This window comes from Tenrec ecaudatus, chromosome 2 (assembly GCF_050624435.1).
Source record: "Tenrec ecaudatus isolate mTenEca1 chromosome 2, mTenEca1.hap1, whole genome shotgun sequence".
Lineage (NCBI taxonomy): Eukaryota > Metazoa > Chordata > Mammalia > Afrosoricida > Tenrecidae > Tenrec > Tenrec ecaudatus.
This window is the reverse complement of record NC_134531.1, coordinates 153910302-153931961: the sequence shown is the minus strand read 5'-3', so window position 1 is coordinate 153931961 and position 21660 is coordinate 153910302. Positions and strand designations below refer to the sequence as shown.

At 41.8% G+C, this 21660-nt stretch overlaps 1 protein-coding gene across 1 annotated transcript in view; it reads left to right on the top strand.

Moving 5' to 3' along the window:
* The first annotated feature begins 12052 nt into the window (after positions 1–12052).
* Positions 12053–21660, top strand: part of PLAC8L1 (PLAC8 like 1) — a 41367-nt gene continuing 31759 nt past the window's right edge. The window contains exon 1 of the mRNA XM_075543146.1: positions 12053–12343. Coding sequence (XP_075399261.1) covers positions 12054–12343 — 290 coding nt within the window. The 5' untranslated portion in view covers position 12053. The remainder of the gene's footprint in view (positions 12344–21660) is intronic.

Below are 21660 nucleotides of genomic sequence, written 5' to 3'. Positions count from 1 at the left end.
TCCCCCAGGGAGAAGGTCACATGTAGGTCCTTGGAACTGGTTCCCTCTTTCCAACCCACTCTCCCTCTACCCTCCCAGTATCGCCACTCACACCACTGGTCCTGCAGGGATCATCTGCCCTGGATACTCTGTGTTTCCAATTCCTATCTGTACCAGTGTACATCCTCTGGTCTAGCCAGACTTGCAAGGTAGAATTCGGATCATGATAGTGGGGGGCTGGGAGGAAGCATTTAGGAACTAGAGGAAAGTTGTATTTTTCATCGTTGCTACATAGAATCTAGACTGGCTTATCTCCTCCCCTAGACCTCTCTACAAGGGGATCTCCAGTGGCCGAAAAATGGGCGTTGGGTCTCCACTCTTTACCACCACCCTCATTCACTATGGTAAGATTTTTTTGTTCTGATGAAGCCTTATATTTGATCCCTTCAACACCTCTTGATCACACTGGCGGGTGTGCTTCCTCCATGTGGGCTGTGTTGCTTCTGAGCGAGATGGCCGCTTGTTTACCTTCAAGCCTTTAAGACCCAGACACTATATCTTTTGATAGCCGGGCACCATCAGCTTTCTTCACCACATTTACTTATTCACCCGCTTTGTCTTCAGCGATTATATCAGGAAAGTGAGCTTCATAGAATGCCAATTTAATAGAAGAAAGTATTCTTGCATTGAGGAAGTACTTGAATGGAGGCCCGATGTCCTTCAGCTACCTTAATACTAAACCTATAAATATATGCACATAGATCTATTTCCCCATCCTCATATATAAATATATTTGCATATGTACATGTCTTTATCTAGACCTCTATAAATGCCCTTTGCCTCCCAGCTCTTTCCTCTATTTCCCTTGACTTTCCTCCTGTCCCACTTTCATGCTCAGTCCCCACTTGGGTTTCAGCAATTCCTCTTGGTTACATTACCCTTGATTATGCCCTACCAGGCCTCCCACACCCACCTCACCACCAATTTGGATCGCTTGTTGTTACCTTGTCCCTGGGTTTGTTAACACCACTTCTTTCCCCCCACCTCCCTCTATCCTATATCCTCCTGGAACTGTCGGTCTCATTGTTTTCTCCTCCAGATTGTTCACCCTATCTTATGTAGACAGACTTGTGGAGATAATAACATGCATAAAAACAAGACAGAGAAAACCAATCAACAATATACAACAAAACAAGAAACCATTGACAAAGAACAAAAGAAAACACAACAAGAAAGAAAAGCTTGTAGTTAGTTCAAGGATCGTTTGTTGGCCTTTAGGAGTGTTTTCCAGTCCAGTCTGTTGGGGCACCACGCCATGACCCCAAAGTACACCTTCAGCATTCCCTGGGGACCTGCTGCTCCATTCCCTTGCTGTTCCGCTGCACTCCCCCAGTGCTTTGCCTCGGTGTGGTGGGATCAGGTCGGGTGCAATTCCCACACTCTGTCTCTGGTGCTGTCCCCCGCAGGGCCATGTGTCAGTGAGGGGCGTCATATCTCATAGTGGGGCTGGCCATGTGGTCCTCTTTATGGACTGGCTGCTTTAATTGGGGTCATTGTCTTCAAGGCCTGGTGGGTCAGGATGTGCTCCACTCTCTTCTCCTCCACCTTCATCTGCTCCCATGTGCTCTGATCAGATATGTCTCTCTCCCGGAGCCACAGAATCAATGCCATCCTTTGTTTGAAACAAATTTTTCTGTGGGGAGGGGCAGGCATCCACTTAATATTTGGGACAGGGGCCGACCCCTCAGACCTCTCCGCTGGTTCCCTACTCCACGCTGGAATGTTGCATTCACACCTTGGGGCACTGGGTTGAAGTCTGGTCCCTCTTTCCATCTGGAGATATAAACAATACCCTCCCCTTGGGTGGGTTAGCGTCCATGCCCCCGCTACCCATTTCTTTCTTATTTTCATCATTTTTTCCTTTCTCCACCTCCTTTTTAGTTATCTACCATGTGCATCCCTGCATTTGATCTGGTTCCTGCCATACTACACGGTCTTCACCCCAAGAATGTTTGTATACAGTAGCTTTTTCCCTATGCCCCTTTTGCATTTTTTTTAACACTTAGAGGACTCATGTTGTATTTCTCCTTTTGTGCTTGACTTATTTCGCTTAGCATGATTTCCTCCAGTTCTTCCCATGCCGTGATGTGCTTCATATGTTTATCACTGCTTTTTAGCGATGCGTAGTATCCCATTGTATGTATATACCACAGTTTTTTAATCCAATCGTCAGTTGATGGAAATTTGGGTTGCTTCCAACTCCTTGCAATTGTGAACTGTGCCGTAATGAACATTGGAGAACAGATGTCTGGCCTTGGTTTGTTTCTTGCCTTTTCTGGGTATATGCCCAGTAGGGGGATTGCTGGCTCATATGGTAAATCGATTTCCATCTGTTTTAGATATCGCCACAATGATTTCCATAGTGCTCGTATATACAAGTCCACCAGCAGTGGATGAGAGTTCCTGTCTCCCCACAGCCCCTCCAACATTTGTTGCTTTCTGAGTTTTTGAATTGGGCTAAATTTGAGGGTGTTAGGAGGTACCTCATTGTTGTTTTAATTTGCATTTCTCTCATGGCTAAAGATCGGGAACTTTTTCTCATATGTTTGTTGGCCATTCAGATTTCTGCCCCTGTGAAACCTCTGTTCAAGTATTTTTCCCACCTCCTTAGTGGGCAATTAGTTTTCCTGTTTAAAAGCTAGCAGAGTATTGTAGATTTTAGTAATAAAGCCTTTGTCTGATGTGTCATTGCTAAAGATGCTTTCCCAGTCCCTGGACTCTTGGTGAATTCCTTCTATGTACACAGGTTTTTTATATTCAGTATATCCCATTCTAAAATTTGTACCTACTCTGTGTTTGTGTCCTTCCCTATTTCTGATAGTCTATGTATTCCCTGTGCCAAAGTTCTCAAGTTGGTCCCAATTCCCTCACTGATGGCCTAGTAGTTTGGGGTTTAACTTCAAGGTCTGTGATCCACCTTGAGTTTATTCTTGTGCATGGAGTGAGATAAGGGTCTTGCTTCATTTTTCTGCAGGGAAATATCCATTTTTTCCAGCAGCACTTGTTAAAGAGGGCATCTGATTCCCATTTGATATTTTTGGGGCCCTTATCAAAGATCAGTTGTCTATATGCTGATGATTTTATTTCTGGGTTTTTAGTTCCTTTCCATTGTTCTGAGTAAGTGTCATTGTACCAATACCATGCGGTTTTGACCACTGTGGCCGTATAGTATGTGCTAAAGTCAGGTAAAGCAAGCCCTTCCACTGTGTCCTTCTTCTTGAGGAGTTCTCTGCTAATTCTGGGCTTCTTCCCTCTCCATATGAAGTTGGTAATCAGTTTTTCTATTTCTTTGAAGAAAGATGAGGGTAGTTGTATTGGGATCTTATTACACTTATATAGTGCCTTTGGCAGAACTGACATCTTGACTATATTGAGTCTTCCAATCAACGAGCATGGGATATTCTTACACTTGTTGAGGTCACTCTTGGTTTCTTGTAATAGTGTTCTGTAGTTTTCCCGTATAGATCTTTTGTTCTTTTAGTCAGGCATATCCCTAGATATTTCAATTTGTGTTTGGCTATTCTGAAGGGTACCACCTTTTGGATCTCCTCTCCCGTGGTCATATCCGATGTGTATAACAGTCCGATGGACTTCTGTTTGTTGATCTTGTATCCTGCCACTCTGCCAAACTCCTGTATTGCTTCTACTACTCCCCTTGTGGAACTTTTGGGATTTTCCATATATAAAATCATATCACCTGAAAATAACGATAGTTTCACCTCTTCCTTCCCCAGACAAATACCTTTGATGTCTCTTCTTTGCCTTATGCTGTTAGCTAAAACCTCCAGCACGATATTAAATAACAGTGGGGACAAGGGACATCCTTGTCTGGTCCCTCTTTTCAGTGGGATTGTGTTAGTCTTTTCTCCATTGACTAACACGTTGGCTGTTGGTTTTCCATATATAGCTTGTATTATCTTGAGGAACTCCCCTTCCATTTCTGTCTTTTCAAGTGTCTTAAACAGGAATTGGTGTTGGATGTTGTCGAATACTTTTTCTGCATCTCTTGATATTATCATGTGGTTCTTATAGTTTTTCATGTCAATGTGACTAATAATACTAATGGTCTGTCATATGTTGAACCATCCCTGCATCCCTGGTATGAATCCCACTTGGTCATGGTGAATTATTAGTTTTATGTACTTTTGCATTCTGTTGGTGTGTTAGGGTTCTCCTGAGAGATCAAACCAGATTGCTGATAATTTTATATATCTATATATATCTCTATATATTTATAAAGATAGATATATAACACAAGAAATGAACAGTTAAATTATAAACAGATAGATATATAATACAAGAAATGAACGGTTGTTATAAACAGATTGATATATAATACAAGAAATGAACAATTAAATGATAAAGCAGTACAAATGGCTCAGGGCGACTCTCCTGTGAGAAAGTTGTGAGACACTGGCAGTCCTTCAAGTCTTGAGGGCCGTCAGGTAGTCCTCTGTAGAAAGAGAGAGAGCTAGGCTATCCCAGCACAGGCAGCAAACAGCAAGGCAGGTCACCAACTGTCAGCCAGGTCACCAACTGTCAGTCCTCAGCTCTCGAGATGTAAATTTCATGTGGTCTTAAAGGGACCTCAACTTACAGCGACAAAGTCCACAGGCTAGGCGTCCCACAGGTAGTGTGCCCTTTAAATTGAGGCACAGAACAAGCAAGGCAGGTTCACACTGGTCCAATGATTAAAGAGTGAGAGACAAGAAAGGCAAGGCTCACCGAGCCACTTATCTCTCCGCCCTTCAATTAATCCCACTTGTGTTTATCGGCCAGACTGGCACAATAAACTATCTCAGTTGGCTAGTATTTTGTTAAGGATTTTTGCATTGATGTTCATTAGGGATATTGGTATGTAGTTCTCAATTCTTGTGGGATCCTTGCCTGGTTTTGGTATCAGAGTTATACTAGCTTCATAGAAGGAGTTTGGTAGTTTGCCATCTTTTTCTATGTTCTGGAAGTTTGTGTAGGATTGGTGTTAGTTCTTCCCTAAATGCTTGGTAGAATCCTCCAGTGAAGCCATCTTGTCCAGGGGATTTTTTTGTTGGTAATTCCTTGATAACCTTGTGTATTTCTCCTGTTGCTATGGGTCTCTTGAGATTCTTGACATCCACCAAGGATAGTCTAGGGAGGGATTGTTTTTCCAAGAATTTATTCATGTCTTCCAAATTGTTGAATTAATTGGAGTACAATCCTTCGTAATACTGTGTAACTATCCTTTTGATTTCTTTAGGGTCTGTTGTAATGGCCCCTCTTTCATCCATTATTCTTGCTATTGAAATTTGTTCCCTCCTTTCTTTGGTTAGGTTTGCCAGTGGTCTATCGATTCTGTTTATCCTTTCAAAGAATCAACTTTTAGCAGTATTAATTTTTTCCATAGTTTTCTTATTTTCCCTTTCCTGAATCTCAGCCCTGATTTTAATAATTTCTTTTCTTTTGCTATTAGTAGGATTGTCCTGCTGACTCCGCTCTAGTTGTTGTAAATTTTGTGTCAGCATATCAATCATGAGTCTCTCTTCCTGTCTCAGGTGTGCATGCACTGCTATGAAACTTCCTCTGATGACTGCCTTTGATGTGTCCCATAAGTTTTGGTATGACATGTGCTCATTCTCATTGGTTTCTAGAAATTTCCTAATTTCATCTCTGATCTGTGCCAGTATGCACTCCTTTTGTAGTAGAGATTTATCCATCCTCCAATTGTTTGCTCTTGTTTTCTTTGTCTTCTTTTTGTTGATTTCCAGTCTTATGGCACAGTGGTCAGAGAGAGGTCTGTATGGTTTCAATGTGCTTAAATTTATGTAGATTTGCCTATGCCCCAGCATGTGGTCTATCTTCGCATATATGCCATGTGGGCTTGAAATGAATGTGAATTTTTTGTATTTGGATGAAAAGCTCTGTAAATATCTATCAGGTAAAATCGCCTAATTGTGGTGTTTAGATCTCTAGCCTCCTTGTTGAGTTTCTTTCCCTGTGATCTATCTTTCTCAGAGAGTGGAGTGTTGAAGTCACCCACTATAATTGTTGAGGCTGTGATTTCTTTTTTAATCTTTGGGGTGTTTGGTTGACGCATTTAGCAGTTCTCTCACTCAGGTAATATATGTTTACAATGCTTAGTGGTTCTTTGTCTAGCATTCCCTTGAACAATATATGTTGTCCCTTCTTATTTCTTTTTATGGTTTGTACTTTGAGGTCAATTTTATCCGAGATTCGGATTGCAACCCCTGCTTTTTTTTAATTGCTGTTTGCTTGGTATGGCTTCTCCAGCCTTTCATTCTCCGCCTATTTTTGTCTGTAGCCTTGAGATGTATTTCCTGTAGGCAGCAGATTGATGGGTTGTGTTTTCTAAGCCAGTCTGTTAGTCTAAGTCTTTTAATGCCTGAGTTCAGGCCATTGACATTCAGGGTTTTTATCTCCATCTGCGGACTCTGTGCTGGCATCTTATACCTTTTGTGTTGAGAGTTTTCCTACTTTCCTTTCTCATAAGTGTTGTGTGTGTGTGTGTATCATTCTTGACTTCTTTCCATCTTTAAGCAAATGCTATCTTGGGGTCTGTTTTCTCTTTGTTGCCCTCTGGGTTAGGTTGTTCTATGTGGTGGTCTCTTATTTATGCTTGGTGAGTGTTGTTCTTGCCCATACTTGGTCAGCAAAGATCTTTTGTAGGGCTGGGTTTCTTCCAACGGATTCTTTGAGCGTTTCCTTGTCTGGGAAGACTCTTATTTCTCCATCTATCTTGATCGATAATTTAGCTGGGTTGAGTATTTTTGGGTTTGCGCTGTTTTCCATCAATTTTTTGAATATGTTACTCCACTCTCTCCTCTTCTTCATAGTTTCTGCTGATAGGTCTGAGCATATTATTATTTGAGAACCTTTATCTGTGATTACTTGTTTTTCCCTAGCTGCTCCCATGATTTTCTCCTTTTCCTCAAAGTTGGATAGTTTAACTATTATGTGCCTTGGTGACTTCTTGGGATTCAGTCTAGTTGATGTTCTTTCAGCCTCCTGAATGGTTGCCTGGTTTTCATTCATTAAGCTGGGGAAGTTTTCCTCCAATAATTCTCTCACTATTGTTGCAGATGACTTCTTTGTTGTGTCTTCCTCCGGTAAGCCAATAATTCTAATGTTGTTCCACTTCATAGCATCAGACATAGCTCTTAGGTTTTCTTCAATTTCTCTGATAATCTTATTAGATTTTTGTTCACATTTGTTAAAGTTTGCCTCACTGTCTTCCAAGTCACTGATGCAGTTCTCTGATTCCTCCAGTTGATTCTCGAGGTCCGTGTTTCTGCTACTGGTTTTTATTATTTCCTCTCTAAGCTCCTGCATTTCCCTTTGGTGTATGGCCTCTATCTCTGCCATCATTTCATCCTTTTTCTGTATTGTTTCCCTCATATCCTGTATGACTCCAAGCAGCATTCTGAAAGTTTCTTTCTGTGGAAGCTCAATATCTGCTTCTTCTATGTATGTTGTTATGTTCAGGAGATCTTCTGCCATTGCCTTTGTTTCTCCTGTTTTTTTCGTTGAGGTTGTTGGGGCTGATGGCTATTTGTATTGTGTTGTTTTGGAGGAGCCAAATGCCGTTTTTCCAGGGAGTCAAAGAGCACTGGCTCTCTCTGGGAGACTTGTAAGAATGCTTCTTCTAACTGCCTACAGCTAATTTTACTATGGGATTAACCTACCACTTTATCCTCCTGTGGCTTTTCTATGAGGGGAGTACCCCAGAAGGCTGGTGGGTTGCCTGCTTTGGTGTTGTGGAGGTTAGGCAGAGGTTCCTGCAACAGCTTGGAATGTTGATGAGTGTTGGACCAACTGCCTTATGCCCCCAGGTACACAGGCAGGAATTCCCGGGTGAGAAGTTGGACAGAGTATCCCCTGGAAAGCCCTGCTTTCCCTAGCCTTGGGCTAGATACACAGGGTGGAGCTTACCTAGCTGTGTGTGGTGCAGGGGGAAATGCCCTAGGCTAAGGGGAGTGATTTGGAGATCAAAAGTGGAGTGTGAGAGAACAGCAAAGAGACAAAGAGGAGAAAAAAAATTAAAAAGTAAGACCATTTAGACTGTGTGGGAATATAGGGAAGAGAGGGAAACAAAAGCAACTATGTAGCTCGAGTCCCACTCCCAGCCAGTGGAGGTGGAAGGGTATAGTTCCTGTCCCAACACATCGGTGGCAAGCTGTAGCTGAGCCAAGAAAAAGCCCCTGCACAGCCCTCAAAAAAGATTGTGTGGGAACAGAGAGCAGAGATGTAAACTGAAGCAACAATGTAGTTGAACCCCAATCCCTAAGGTGGGGAACTGCAAGTGAAAACTGTGGCTGTGTTGAGACCAAGCCCCCCTAAGGGCTACAAATGGTTCTGGCTCCTCAGGCAGACAGTGGCTCAGCCAAGGTCGAGCCCCAGCCGGCTTCCACTGAGGTAAGCCAATAGCCCCCAGCCCCTCAAAACCCCATGGGTCTGTGCCTACTTAACTTTATGATGCTCCTCCTGCATTCCAGCTGTGTTGAAACTCCCTTTAAGCAACTCTCCTGGGCTGAATTCTGCGGAGTCCTTCTGGTCTGTGTCACTCCATCGCCATCTTCCCGGAAGTCCTAGGATTTCTTTTTTTCCCTGTTGTATGAGTGTATATATAAATTTTAGCACTTTCAGGTCTGTCTATTGTTTCCACATATATATGCATTTTAGTACATTTGGTATTCTTCAGAGTAGTTACTTTTTTTTTTGCCTCTTTTGCAATTAGAAAAATATCTGTGGAGCAATATTTTGGCACTTTTGGAATATCGTGTTCCCAATGATCTTTTTCATCTAATAGTTTTAGTACCAATGAAGATCTTTTTCTGAATAAATTATGATGGAGGATATGCAAAATCATTAGATCATTGTATTGGGGCTTCTTTCAACTCTTGTTGCAATCCATACATCAATAGTATCCGACATCATCATTTCTTTATTATGTGTTGTTGTTAGGTGCCATCAAGTCAGTTTTGACATGAAGCAAAATGAAATACTAAGGCCTGTGCCATCCTCCCAATTGTTCTGTGTGTGCCCATTGTTGCAGCCACTGTGTCAGTCAGTCCCTCTTGCAGGGCTTTCCTCTTCTGCCACTTTTCCAAGCACGATGCTCTCTCCTGACATGTCTAAAGTACCTGAGATGAAGTCTCACCATCCTTGTCTCTAAGGAGTGTTCTGGCTGTACTTCTTCCAAGACAAATTTTATTTGTTCTTCTGCAGTCCATGGTAACTTCATTATTCTTCACCAGTACCATAATTTAAATTTTTATAAATAGTTCTTATTATTTGGTAGAAAAAAGAACATTCTCCCTCTCCTTGCCCATGACTTGTCCCTTTGCTCTTTTTCACTTCTTTTGCTTCTAAGGAAAAATGTTACTGTATATACTCGTGTATAAGCTGAGTTTTTCAGCACATTTTTAATGCTGTTTTTGTGGTAAAATTAGGTGCCTCAGCTGATGTTCGGGTTGGCTAATACTCGAATATATACGATATGTGAATTAGTGGCATGTGAATTACTCCCTTCATAAATAAGTGTTTTTAAGTAGATCGTTGCATATAAATGAAATTTGGAAATATGAAATCATATCTTTCCATTTATAGTGCTTGTTCATGCTTGAGAGAAATCTTACTATATATAAAATATATATTTGCAATGCAGTTAATTTCCTCTTAATTTGTTATTCTTTTCAACCTGATATTTTATGTACAGCACATTTATTCAACAAATTATTGAATGCCTGTTACGTGCCAGACATAACTACGGCAAGTGCTGGAATAGAGTGGTGAGTGGAAGAGAGATGACTGATGTTAATGTCGGGTGCTGACAACTTAGGAGCCAGTGTGTGGCCCAGAATCCAGTGATTGAAGGCAATTATGAAGCTGTATTTGAGGAATCTAGATTTGGAAGGTATTATAGGCTTTTGCTAATAACCATCCTCAAGCAAGTTCTTTGAAGTTTGGAACGATCATTCTCTATGGGTCTGATGAGAAGAATGTATAGTATAATTGGCAATTTTCTTCTGTTGTCTTTCTAATGTTCCGTTGAATTATGATTGCAGGTTCCTCTCTAGAAATGTGCAATTTTACCTATTTTTTTTTCGTCCACTAAGGACATTCTTCTGGTTGGGGCCTATGCTTCCTCAAGACATGCCCTAGGAGTGTACTTCTAAGTTTTCAAAGACTCTGAGGTGCAGTTGTAAGGTCTCTCTCTCCGGGCTAGATTTCAGCCTCGGTCCTTGGCTCCGCACGAGAAAGATTTCACGCCGTAGCCGGGCTTGTGATCCAAGTGAATTTAATGAGAGTTCCTCCATCTCTCTTGACCTTCCTCCTGCCCTACTACCATGCTTCATCGCCCCCTGGGCTAGAGTATACCTCTTCTCTAAGCAACCTTACCCTTGATCATTTCCCACCAGGCCTGCCACTCCCCCTTCTCTACCATTTGGGGTCCCATGTTTTTCCCTTGTCCCTGGGTTTGTTAACACCACTTCCTTACCCCCCCTACCCCCCCACCCCAAGTCCCCCCGGAACTGTCGGTCCCGTTGTTTTTCCTCCAGATAGTTCATCCAGCCTGTCCTATTCAGACAGACCTGTGGAGTCACTAACATGCACAAAAACTAGACAGAGGAAAACAAAGCAACAGTATACAACCAGACAACAAAACAACAAGAACAAACCACTGAAAAAGAACAGAACAAAACAGTTCACAAGAGAAAAAAAAATGAGAGTTAAAAGAAGCTTCAGGTTTTATGCGGCACCCATAGGATTCCTCTGACCATGCGGCCTGGCAGAAGACTGCTCAGGGTCACGCAAGGATCTCTCTCCCAAGTTTCTTCCCACGAAGACGACCAGACAAGACAAGCCAAACTAAGACAAGCCCCCTCTCCCTCCCGGTTCCTGCCTTTTCAAGGGTTCCCGGGGGGAGGTGTGGTGAACGACCCCAGGTTGCTCCCATTGGCTGAATTGCAATCACCTGGCCCAGGTGGGCTGCTCCAGGCGGAACGCCCATTCGCGCCCACCGGCGGGAAAATCCAGCTTTGTCCTATGCTGGCTCTCCTGGGCATGCGTCAATGGACTTCCCATCCCTGATGCTAGCTACCTGACACAGTAAGCAAGTAATCGTCTCCTGAGCCCCGCTTTTCTCCAGATTCTATCTGAGCCAGATAGGAGAGAAAAGCCATAATTTGCTGCATGATCAACGGAGTCCTTGGAAGAATAGAGAATTTCTAGAAGTTCTAAATGGCCTTAGGGGCGCGGGGCCATGTAAAGTATAACCAGAAGCCATTGAGTTGATCTAATTCATGTTGACCCTGTGCATCTTAGAGTAGAACTGTGCTCCAGAGGGCTTTCAATAGCTAGATTATGGAAACAGATCACCAGCCCTTTCTTCTTGGACGCCTCTGGGTAAACTTGAGCTTCCAGCTTTTGTTAGCAGCTGAATTCATTACTGGTTTGCATTATCGAGAGCCTCCGTTTGTTGTCAGGTACCCTCGAGTTGGTTCTGACCCACAGGGACCCCTGTGCTCAAGAGAAGGAAACACCAAATGGTCCTGGGCAATCCTCACAATAGTCCCACCCCAAGCCCGTTGTTGCAGCCACTGTGTCAGCCCTTCTTGCTGAGGGCCTTGCTCTTTTTTGCTGCCCTTGGGGCACCTTAGCATAAACTTGCGATGATCTTTCATTAGCTGGGCTCAGGTGGAACACCTGAGCTGAGAGATCTTTTGCTCCTGTTTTCAGGTTAGAGCTAGGACTCAAATCCCCTTGGGGAATTGGACTAGCAGTTTGGGGTGAGGAGTGGTGCCAGTTACACCACAGTTACACCACAGCCACGCGGTGTGGCAGAACTCTACAGAGCCCTTTGAATCTTTCAAGGAGAGGTAAGGGACAGCTGGATAAATGTTTACTCCAAGTATCTTTCAACACCAAGGGATTTTTACAGCAAAGATAAGCTATTGTTGCTTTCAAACTCACAAGGTCTCTTTATCCACATTTCCCTTCAGATTAGAAAGATGGACATGCCCACATTTAGGTGTGTCCCAGTGTGTCAAGAATTGAGTACCTGTCAGTTACACTGCTATGACCTCAGATTCCGGAATATGGAGGCCACATTCTTTATGAGATATTTCACTTTGGACTGGACCAAATGGACAGCCCAACGTGGCACGAAAACATCTCTCACCATGAATTGGTTTAGGAGTTACTTCTCTAAATGTCCTGAGGATAGCTGCTTACTCAACACTCAGACACCTCTGTTGCTTTCATTCATGTCATCTGAAGATGAGCCACATTTTATTTCCAACCTCAGGTAGGGAATAGGTGAAAGCCTGCCACCGCACCCCAACTTTCTCTCTTAAGTTGGAATATCCGATAAACCCTTCTAAGGAACCAGGGTCAATATGTTAATGCCTGTACATTATAAAAGAAAACTAGACTTGGGAAGAAAAGAGTTGTTATCCTTTTTCATGTGCACTTGGAGTGGGGGGATGGGGAGACCCTTCAGGCATTGCTTGGCTGGTGAAAAGAGAATGGTTGGCTTGAGCGGAAAGCTGTCTCTTTGTTCTCAACTTAAGATACTGACTCTGACCAAACCCAACTTTATTTCTTGTGATTGCCAGTAATTTCTACCCTTTAAAACCAGAACTCAAGAGCTTTGGCTTGTTAAGAGTCTGAAGGCATCAAGGAGGCCTGAGTGGAAAGCAGAAGGAACTTAGTGCTACGAGGTTGATTAAAGAACAGATGCTGGAGCAGAGATGTGAACCACCCAGGCCGAAGGGTAGGCATCTGGGGACGGACAGTGGAGAGAGAGCATGTGTAGCTGCTGGCAGAGGGAGTTCAAGAAGGGAGTGGGTGTAGCTCATCCTTTTGCCCACGTGGTGACTTGGTGCAGGAGTAGATCAAAAGAGGATGACTGGAATTGGCTTCTAGTCTCTCACCAGCTGAAACGCCCTGTTTCTGAGGACTTCCACCACGCACCACACCGTTTGCCTGGGTGGTTCCTGTTTCACACCGAAAGTTCCCAGCCTGCGGGGAAAAGACCCTCAGGTCTAGGCACAGCGGAAGGTCAGGGTCCCTGTGATTGCGCTTTTTTTCTTTTTTCTTTTTTTTGCGATTGCGCTTTAAGGTGTTTGGGTAGCACCAAGGAAGGACAGTGGAGGAGCTGCTGTGGGTCTCCATCCTTCCTTGTTTCTCAGAGAAGTGCCCCACAGGCCCCAGTGTCGGTAGAGCAACACTAGTTAGAGCAGAGGTTCTCAGCCTGTGGGTCGCGACCCCTTTGAGGGGGACGACCCTTTCATAGGGGTTGTCCGATTCATAAGAGTAGCAAAATTACAGTGATGAAGTAGAAACGAAAATAATGTTATGGTTGGGGGGGGTGTCACCACAACACGAGGAGCTGTGTGAAAGGGTCGCGGCATGAGGAAGGGTGAGAGCCACTGAGTTAGAGTAACTTCCAGCGACTGCATTTCTGTGATGTGCCAGGGATATGATCCTGTTTAACCCTGCTGGCAACGAACGAAGTAGGTGCTCTCTGTCCCAAATTTACAGAAGAGGCTCGGGTCAAGGGCTATAAGTATCTCTCAAATCAAACGGATCTTTCTTCCCTCCCCCCTCCCCCCAAGCTAACTTTTATTTACTTATTCAATGTACCTTCCATTAGACTTTCGGTCGTTTCTTCTGTTAGATTAGGAGACAAGTTGAGTTTCCTGACAACAAGCATGTAGCTGAGTCACAGGTGAACTGGGGTATGTTGAGTCCGAAATCTGTACTTTCCCATGAAATGAAGCCTTGCTGGTAACCGAGTAGCTCCTCTGGTGTAGGAAAGCTCTGAGACCACCAGCTTCACCGACTGTTTCCGAACTCATGTCTCAGATGGAGCTGCAGGGAGTCCCGGAAGCCACACTAGCTACTTCAGTCCGTTGCCTACAGCAGCCTCTAGCAATCTTTCTGTTCTTGAAGGAGCCACTAAGTGCCTGGACTATGGAAGGTGCTCAGTGAAAGCAAGCTATGGATGTTATTTTAATTATAAAACACATGAACAATCATCTTGAGCTGAAATGCTTTAGCCAATGCATGCCAGTTCAAATATGTTAGTATAAAGTCAGCAAAGGTCTAGGGCATCAGAGAAAGAAACTCAATAATGTGCTTCTCACTGACTTCTAAATTAGACGCAGATACAAAACCCAACTTTTTTTTAATTTAAACTAACCGAAAGCTATTTGATTTGGAATAGATAGAAGATAGACTCCCTTGTTTTAATAAAAAGGTTCTACCCATATAATGCTGAGATAGAAGGAAAAATTCTATTCTAGGCCTATAAATGGTTCATTTCAGGGGAAAGCTATAAATGGTTCGTTTCAGGGAAAAATATTATCCAGATGACCAGCGCTAAGAAATTCCTCCACTAAAATTGGAGTTGAGTAGAAGCTCTTTAGCATCATTGTGGCAGCCCTGCCCTGAATTGTGGACCTCACCTCACGAGACAGGTGTTTTGTGTTGTGCAGAGTGATGACTGCCGACCCTTTGCTTTTATTTGATCATTTCACACCTGAGAGTTGTGCCTTTACTAGAGAATGAAGCACAGTCAAGGTCACATAGCTAGATTTGAGGAGGGCTGAAATAGAACAAAGAGACAAGTGAATTCATTTTAATCCAATTCAACAAATATTTATTGTGTACCCACTAACTTTTAAGGTAATATTTGGTATATTTGAGGTACAGGGAGGAAAAAATTGCATCTCCTGACCTCAAGCAACTCACCTTGAAGCAGAGGCAATGAGAGATGTATAACAGTAACTGATTACTCCAGGGCCCATTTCAAGCCTTCATAGTCCCTGATCTGCATTATACTTGACATATTAGCATGCACCCATCAAATCTATCCAGTAGATACTCAGATGTATTTTTTTGCTGTACAATAAGTGAAAGGATTTTATACTTTTGATTTAGAAATGATTTCACTGTGAGTAATTCATTCCATTTTAATTTAATTCCATTCCATTTAATTAAGCTGCTGCTTCTCTGTAATCATTCATATGTGGGAATTTTTGCAAAACAAGAGCACTTAACCAACAAATTGTTTTTAAATGTAATAAGCTATTTATAATTCTAAATTAGACAATTAATGAGAGGGACATGATCCTATTTTTCTAGGCATTTAATTGAGCACTGATTTTTTGGAGCCATTACTTTGTGCCAGTTTTCAAACACTTTTTGAAAGCATTTGGAAAGCCGGTTGGGCCCTAGGAGCTGTCCTTACTGTCTCGTGGCTAAAGGTCTGGAAAATGTTGATCACTCTTCACAGGTGACTCCATACTTCTAGACAGGTGATTCTCCAGAGAGCTTCTCTTGCAAATGCTGGTCAGTATTTCCAGCTTTTTTTTTTTAGGTCTTACTTGCTCTTTGGAGCAATATCTTCCAAGCATCTTCTTCTCTTCTAGTCTACTTTTATTTCTGTTTCCCTAGCCATCTTTGGTCCTTTGACATGACAGCCTCTCTGGTTGGAGACTCAGAAGCTCTTGTTATCATCGGTGGTTTTGAAATCCACTGGTATCAGAGGCATCAAGTAGCAAAAGGATGTGAGCTTGGTTGCATAAGAATGTCCTGGGAACTGGCTTTTAAATACATACAGAGATTTGTGCTGTTCTGAAGCAAAGCTTAGGAATTTGTTTTTTTTTTAGCAAAATAGTGTACTGTCACATATGTTAAGCTCGGGATGTTGGTGATATTGGTGGGATGACAATTATATGGTCTTAATAACCTATGTGGGGATACCGTGACGTCCCATTTGCTTTATCTTCAGAAACTCAAAGGACTCCCTGGCTATTTCTAAGCTGTCATCAGGGTTTTGCTTTATCAGAATTTAGGTATGTTCTCAGGCCACGAGTTCAAGGTAATTAATTAATACTGCACAACAACTGATACAGGAGGAAATGCTGCCATCCTCTGGTTTACCATGTCTCAAGGATGAGGCAGGCGCCCCTTAGCACTTTAGACACTAAGGGCAAACTCCTAATGAAGTTTTCCAAAGAGGAAGCATAAAGTAGAATAATTACCACTACTATACAGAGAAAATTTATTCTAGGGCCCCTCTACTTCATTTAAAAACATTCCCCTTAAAATTTTAAAATTAGTATTTGGAGTTTAATACATATATCATTCTATAGTTCAATCCTGTCAAGTAGAATTGTACAATTGTTACCACAGATAGTTTCCAAACATTCTTTTTCTACATGGACTCCTTAACATCGTTTCCTTTTTACCAACCCCCCTCCAATGTATCCCCCCCCCCGCACTAGAACACGTATTCTATTTGCTGTCCCTATAGGTTCATCAGTCCTGGGTTTCATATACAGAAAAAATGGGAAAGCATATTACACAGGTTCAAGAGGGTGACCTCCAATGTCATAACACCTCTGAGATATACCCTAATATGAACAAACAAAAACCAAACAATACAAACCAAAAATATAGAAAATTTGGAAACCAAATCTGGTCCAGCATGCATTATAGGGGGGGGGGGGGATCTAGTGACAGAGTTTTAACTGTTCAGGTCAGATTTCTGCCTTTGCTCTTCTGTACCCCTTCTCTCAAGCACTCTCCTCCCATCCCTCAATTTCTGATCGGGGAGCTCTCTGGAGACTTATTTCCTATGCAGTTCAACAAATGAAACTTGGGCTTCCCCTGTCATCCTTTGCCTTCTGCACACCAGTTTATCTTTTAGACTGAGATACTGATCCCTCCTTCCATTTCAGATTATATGGATTGCAATCCTTTGGTGACAGATGATGGTGTACTTCTTCCATGTGGATTTAGTTGGCATCTCACTTCGATGGCTGCTTGTTTGGAGCCAAGTCTTTAAGACCCCAGACACAATTTTCATCTGATAGTTGGGCATGAGCCCCAAACCAATTCTTGGAGCTATGCTTTTATTTTTTTAAACTTGTAATCCATTCCAATTTTGACCTGCTTCTTTCATATGTCCAGGGGCATGTTACCTTGTTCTTCACTAAGGTAATAGCTCAAACCATGTCCAAGAGTATAGATTTCAGGCAAAACCGACTTGTTAAGTGTAGTGGCACCGGCTCTGACTCACCGTGGCCTTATGTACAGTATAACGAAACAGTCGACCTCTGTGCATCCTCACAATCATTGTTAAGCTTGAGTCCATTGTTGCAGCGACTGTGTCAGTTTATCTCGTTGAGGATCTTACTCTTGTTCACTGACCCTGTACTTTGTTAAGCGTGATGTCCCTTTCCAAAGGTTGATCCCTCCTGACCACATGTCCAAAGTACCTGAGATGAAACCTAGTCACCCTACACTCTATGGTGTGTTCTCGCTGTACTTCCTCCAAGACAGGTGTGTTTGCTTTTCTGGCAGTCCATGATACATTCAGTGTTCTTTACCAACACCTTACTCACAAGGCATCCGTTCTTCTTTGCTCTTCCTTATTCCTTTGCCTGATGCAATATGCTGTTTGGTTTCTTGACTTCTGCTTTCATCAGTGTTGATTGTGGATCCAAGTAAAATCACATACTTAACAACTTCCATCTTTTCTCTACATATCATGATGTTTCCAGCTCTGCATAATGGTTTCAGCAGCTTCTTCCTCTGAAGTGGGGCGCCGAGTGCTTCTGCATTGTCTGCTCTTAGCCTGGAAGCTCCGCTGAAACCTGTTCACCTTGGGTGACGCTGCTAGCATTTGAAGCATCAGTGACATAGCTTCCTGCATCACACAAGTCACCATAGAATGACAAGCTGATAGAATTTTTGGAAGTATCTTCATTAAAATTTTACTTACATGTGTTATTAATGATACTGTTTGATAATTTTTGCATTTTTGGGGAGGGGTCACCTTTCTTTGTAATGGGCACAAATATGGTTCTCTTCCACTAGGTTTGCCAAATAGCTCTCCTCAAATTTCTTGGCATAGATTACTGAGAGCTTTCAGTATTGTATGACTTTGTTGAAATATTTCAGTTGGCATTCCATCTGTGTTAGGCTGGATTCTGTAGAGGAGCAACATCTGTGTGTGTGTGTGTGTGTGTGTATATGAGTTTATATCAAAAATGGTTCATACAATTATAGAAGTGGGTCCAGACAGGTTCAAATCCATAGGTCAACTGTTAAGCTGGAGACTTCTCCTTACCCATAGAACTGAGGGCTGATAGACTAGTAAACAGGAAGACCAAGAAGGAGAAGCAGAAAGCTAAACCAGGAAGGCCATGGGCTAGTGGATGCAGATGTAGATGAATCCAAGGTCAGCAGATGCGGCTTGTGGCTAAAGAGTCCAATGAATTCAAGGTTAGCTGGTCAAGTGACAGGTCAGATGGCAGGCTGCTGATGGTTTCCAGGGTAAGCAGGGTATTGGCAGCTCAATACTCCCAGGTATATTCTCACAAATCAAAGAACTAGAGGTTGATGAGCCAGATGCAAGATACAGACGAGCTAGAAGCTAATTAGCTTTCCACAGAGACTAACTTTTTAAAAAAAAATAGGCCATCTCCCCAAGAACATTTCCTTCCAATTAACCAGGGCTTTGACCTAAGCAAGAAGCTTACACTCCATCCTAATCTTTCCACAACTGTGTCGTGGCTACTCAGTCAGATGAGATGGCTGATTCCATCATGGAGTGATTATGTTGTTAGGCCACCTCATGAAGGATTACTACCAAATTACTGAGAATCCTGGACAGTCAAGTTGACACAAAATCTAGCTATCATACCATCAATTCCTGGAGTCTTGCTTTTTTTTTTTTTTAAACTAATTCTTTCACTGCAGCTTAGAATTCTTCCTTCAACATAATTGGTTCTTGATCAAATCTCTTGAAATGGTTTCATGTCAACCAATGCCTTTTTGGTATACTGACTGTGTATGCCTTTAATTTTCTTGTGATATTTCCTTTATCACTTGTGATTTTACCCATAGAATCCTTTAATATTGAAATCACATTTGAATTTTTTTCTCTATTTTCTTCACCTTGAGATAAGCTAAACGTGTTTTTCTTTCTTGGTTTTCTAACTCCTGGTTTTTGCACATTTCATTATATGACTTTGCTTTGTCTTCTCAAACTGCCCTTGGAAATTTTTGTTCAGTTCTTTTGCTTCATTAGTTTTTCAATTTGCTTTAACTACTCTATGTTCAAGAGCAAATTTAAGAGTGTTTTCTGACTTCCACTTTGGTCTTTTCTTTCTCTTTTGTTTTTATTTTCCATGACCTCTTGCTTTCTTCACATATGTTGTTCTTGACGCTATCTCCCAGCTTGGCAGGTCTTCTGTCATTAGTGCTCAATGCATCAAATTGGTTTTTGAGATGAACTCTATACTCATGGTTGTATTTGTCTCTTGTGGATTTGTTTTAATTTTCTTCAATTTCAACCTCAACTTACCAAGGAGCAATTGATGATCTTTTCCACAATTAGCTCTTGGCCTTGTTTTGGCTGCTAGTATTGAATTTTTCTGTCATATATTCTCACTTGTCTGTCAGTTTGTCATACTGAGGTTGCTTGTGAGTTGTGATGCTGGAAGCTATGTCATTGATATTTCAAAGGCCAACAAAGTTACCCAAAGTGAACAAGTTTCAGAAAAGCTTCCAGACTAAGAATAGACAACAAAGGACTCAGCTCCCTATTTCAGAAGAAGTAGCCATGAAAACTGTATTCATGGCTTTGAAACATTGTCAGATACTAAAGGCCCAATAAATGGAAGCAGAACATTGTTAGAGCTAGGGCCGGAGGATGGTTCTTTCAGATGGGAAGACATTAACGATGCGACTGAGGAGGAGTTGCTTTCTCAAATAAAGTTGGCCATGATGACATGAATGGAGTAAAGCCTGTGGGAGTGGAGACTTGGAATCTTCATTTGCTCGTGGGCACAACTCAAGGTAAGAAGAAACAGTTGCAAAAAACCCACAAGTCAGAATTTGAAATGTATGAAGTATGAAACTAGGAAATTGAGAAGTGGTCAAAAATGAGATGGAATGCATAAAGATCAATATCCTAGGCATTAGTGAGCTGAAGTGGACTGGTATTGGCCATTCTGAGAAAGAAAAATCATACATCTACTATGCCAGGAATGACACAATCAGAGGAACCGTGTGACATTCATTGTCAAAAAGATATTTCAAAATCAGTTTTGAAGTACAATGCTGTGGATAGGATTATATCTATCCTCCTTCAAGGAAATCCAACCAATATAACTATTATTCAAATTTATGCTCCAATCACAAAAGCTAATGATGAAGAAATTGAAGAATTATACCAGCATCTTCAACTAGAAATCAAACAAACATGCAAGCAAGATGCATGGATAATTATTGGTGATTGGAATGTGAAAATTGGAAACACAGAGGAAGGAACAGTAGTTGGAAAATATGAAATGAAGCTGGAGATTGCATGATAGAATTTTGCAACACTAATGAATTGTTCACAGCAACTATCTTTTTCAACAGCACAATCTTTGTTCATAGAAAATACTTTGTTTTTCAACAACACAAAAGGTGACTATGCATGTGGACTTCTCTAAGAGCCAAAATATGACCTTGAGTCTATCCCATTTGAGAACATCTCAAGAATAGATTTGACTCTTTGTATATTAACGACAGAAGACTTGATGAGTTGTGGTAGGACATCAAAAACACCATCCACGAAGAAAGCAGAAGGTCATTAACAAGTCAAGAAAGAAAGAAAAGATCAAAGTGGATGTCAGGAGAGTCTCTGAAAATTGCTCGTAATAGAATAGGTAAGTCAAATAGAGGAAATGAGAGCATCAAGAGCAGAAGAGAAAATTTCAAAGGACAGCTCAAGAAGACAAAGTCAATTATTACAATGAAATGGACAAAGACCTAGAATTAGAAAACCAAAAAGGAAGAGCACATTTAGAATATCTTAAAATGAAAGAACTCAAGAAAAAATTCAAGCCTTGAGTTGCAACATTGAAAGATTCTTTAAGTAAAGCATTGAATGATGCAGAGAGCATCGAAAAAGATGGAAAGAATACACAGAGTCACTGTGCCAAATATTAGTTGACTTTCCACCATTTCAGGAGGTATCATATGAGCAAGAACCAATGGTGCTGAAGGAAGAAGTTCAAGCTGCAATGAAAGCACTGGCAAAAACAAAGCTTCAGGATCTGGTTGAACACCAATTGAAATGTTCCAACAAGCTGAAGAAGCACTGGAAACACTTACTTGCCTATGACATGCAATTCAAAAGACTTGTATGGGAAGAGATCCATATTTTTACCCATTTCCAAAGAAAGATGATAAAGCAGAATCCTCAAATTATAGAACAATATCATTGCTATCACATGCACAACTTTTCCGAAGTTCATCCAACAATGGTTGCAACAGAATATTGACAGGGAGCTGTCAGAGGTCCAGGCAAGATTCAGAAGAGAACATGGAACAAGGAATATCATTCCTGATGTCAGAAGGATGTTGGCTGAAAGCAGATATACCAGAAAGATGTTTATTTGCGTTTTATTGACTATGCCAAGGCATTCAACTGTATGGGCCATAAGAAACTATGGACAGCCTTGAGAAGAATGGGAATCCCAGAACACTTCATTGTGCTCATGAGGAACTTGTATGTGGATTAAGAGGCAGTTGGACCAATAGAACGAGGGAATG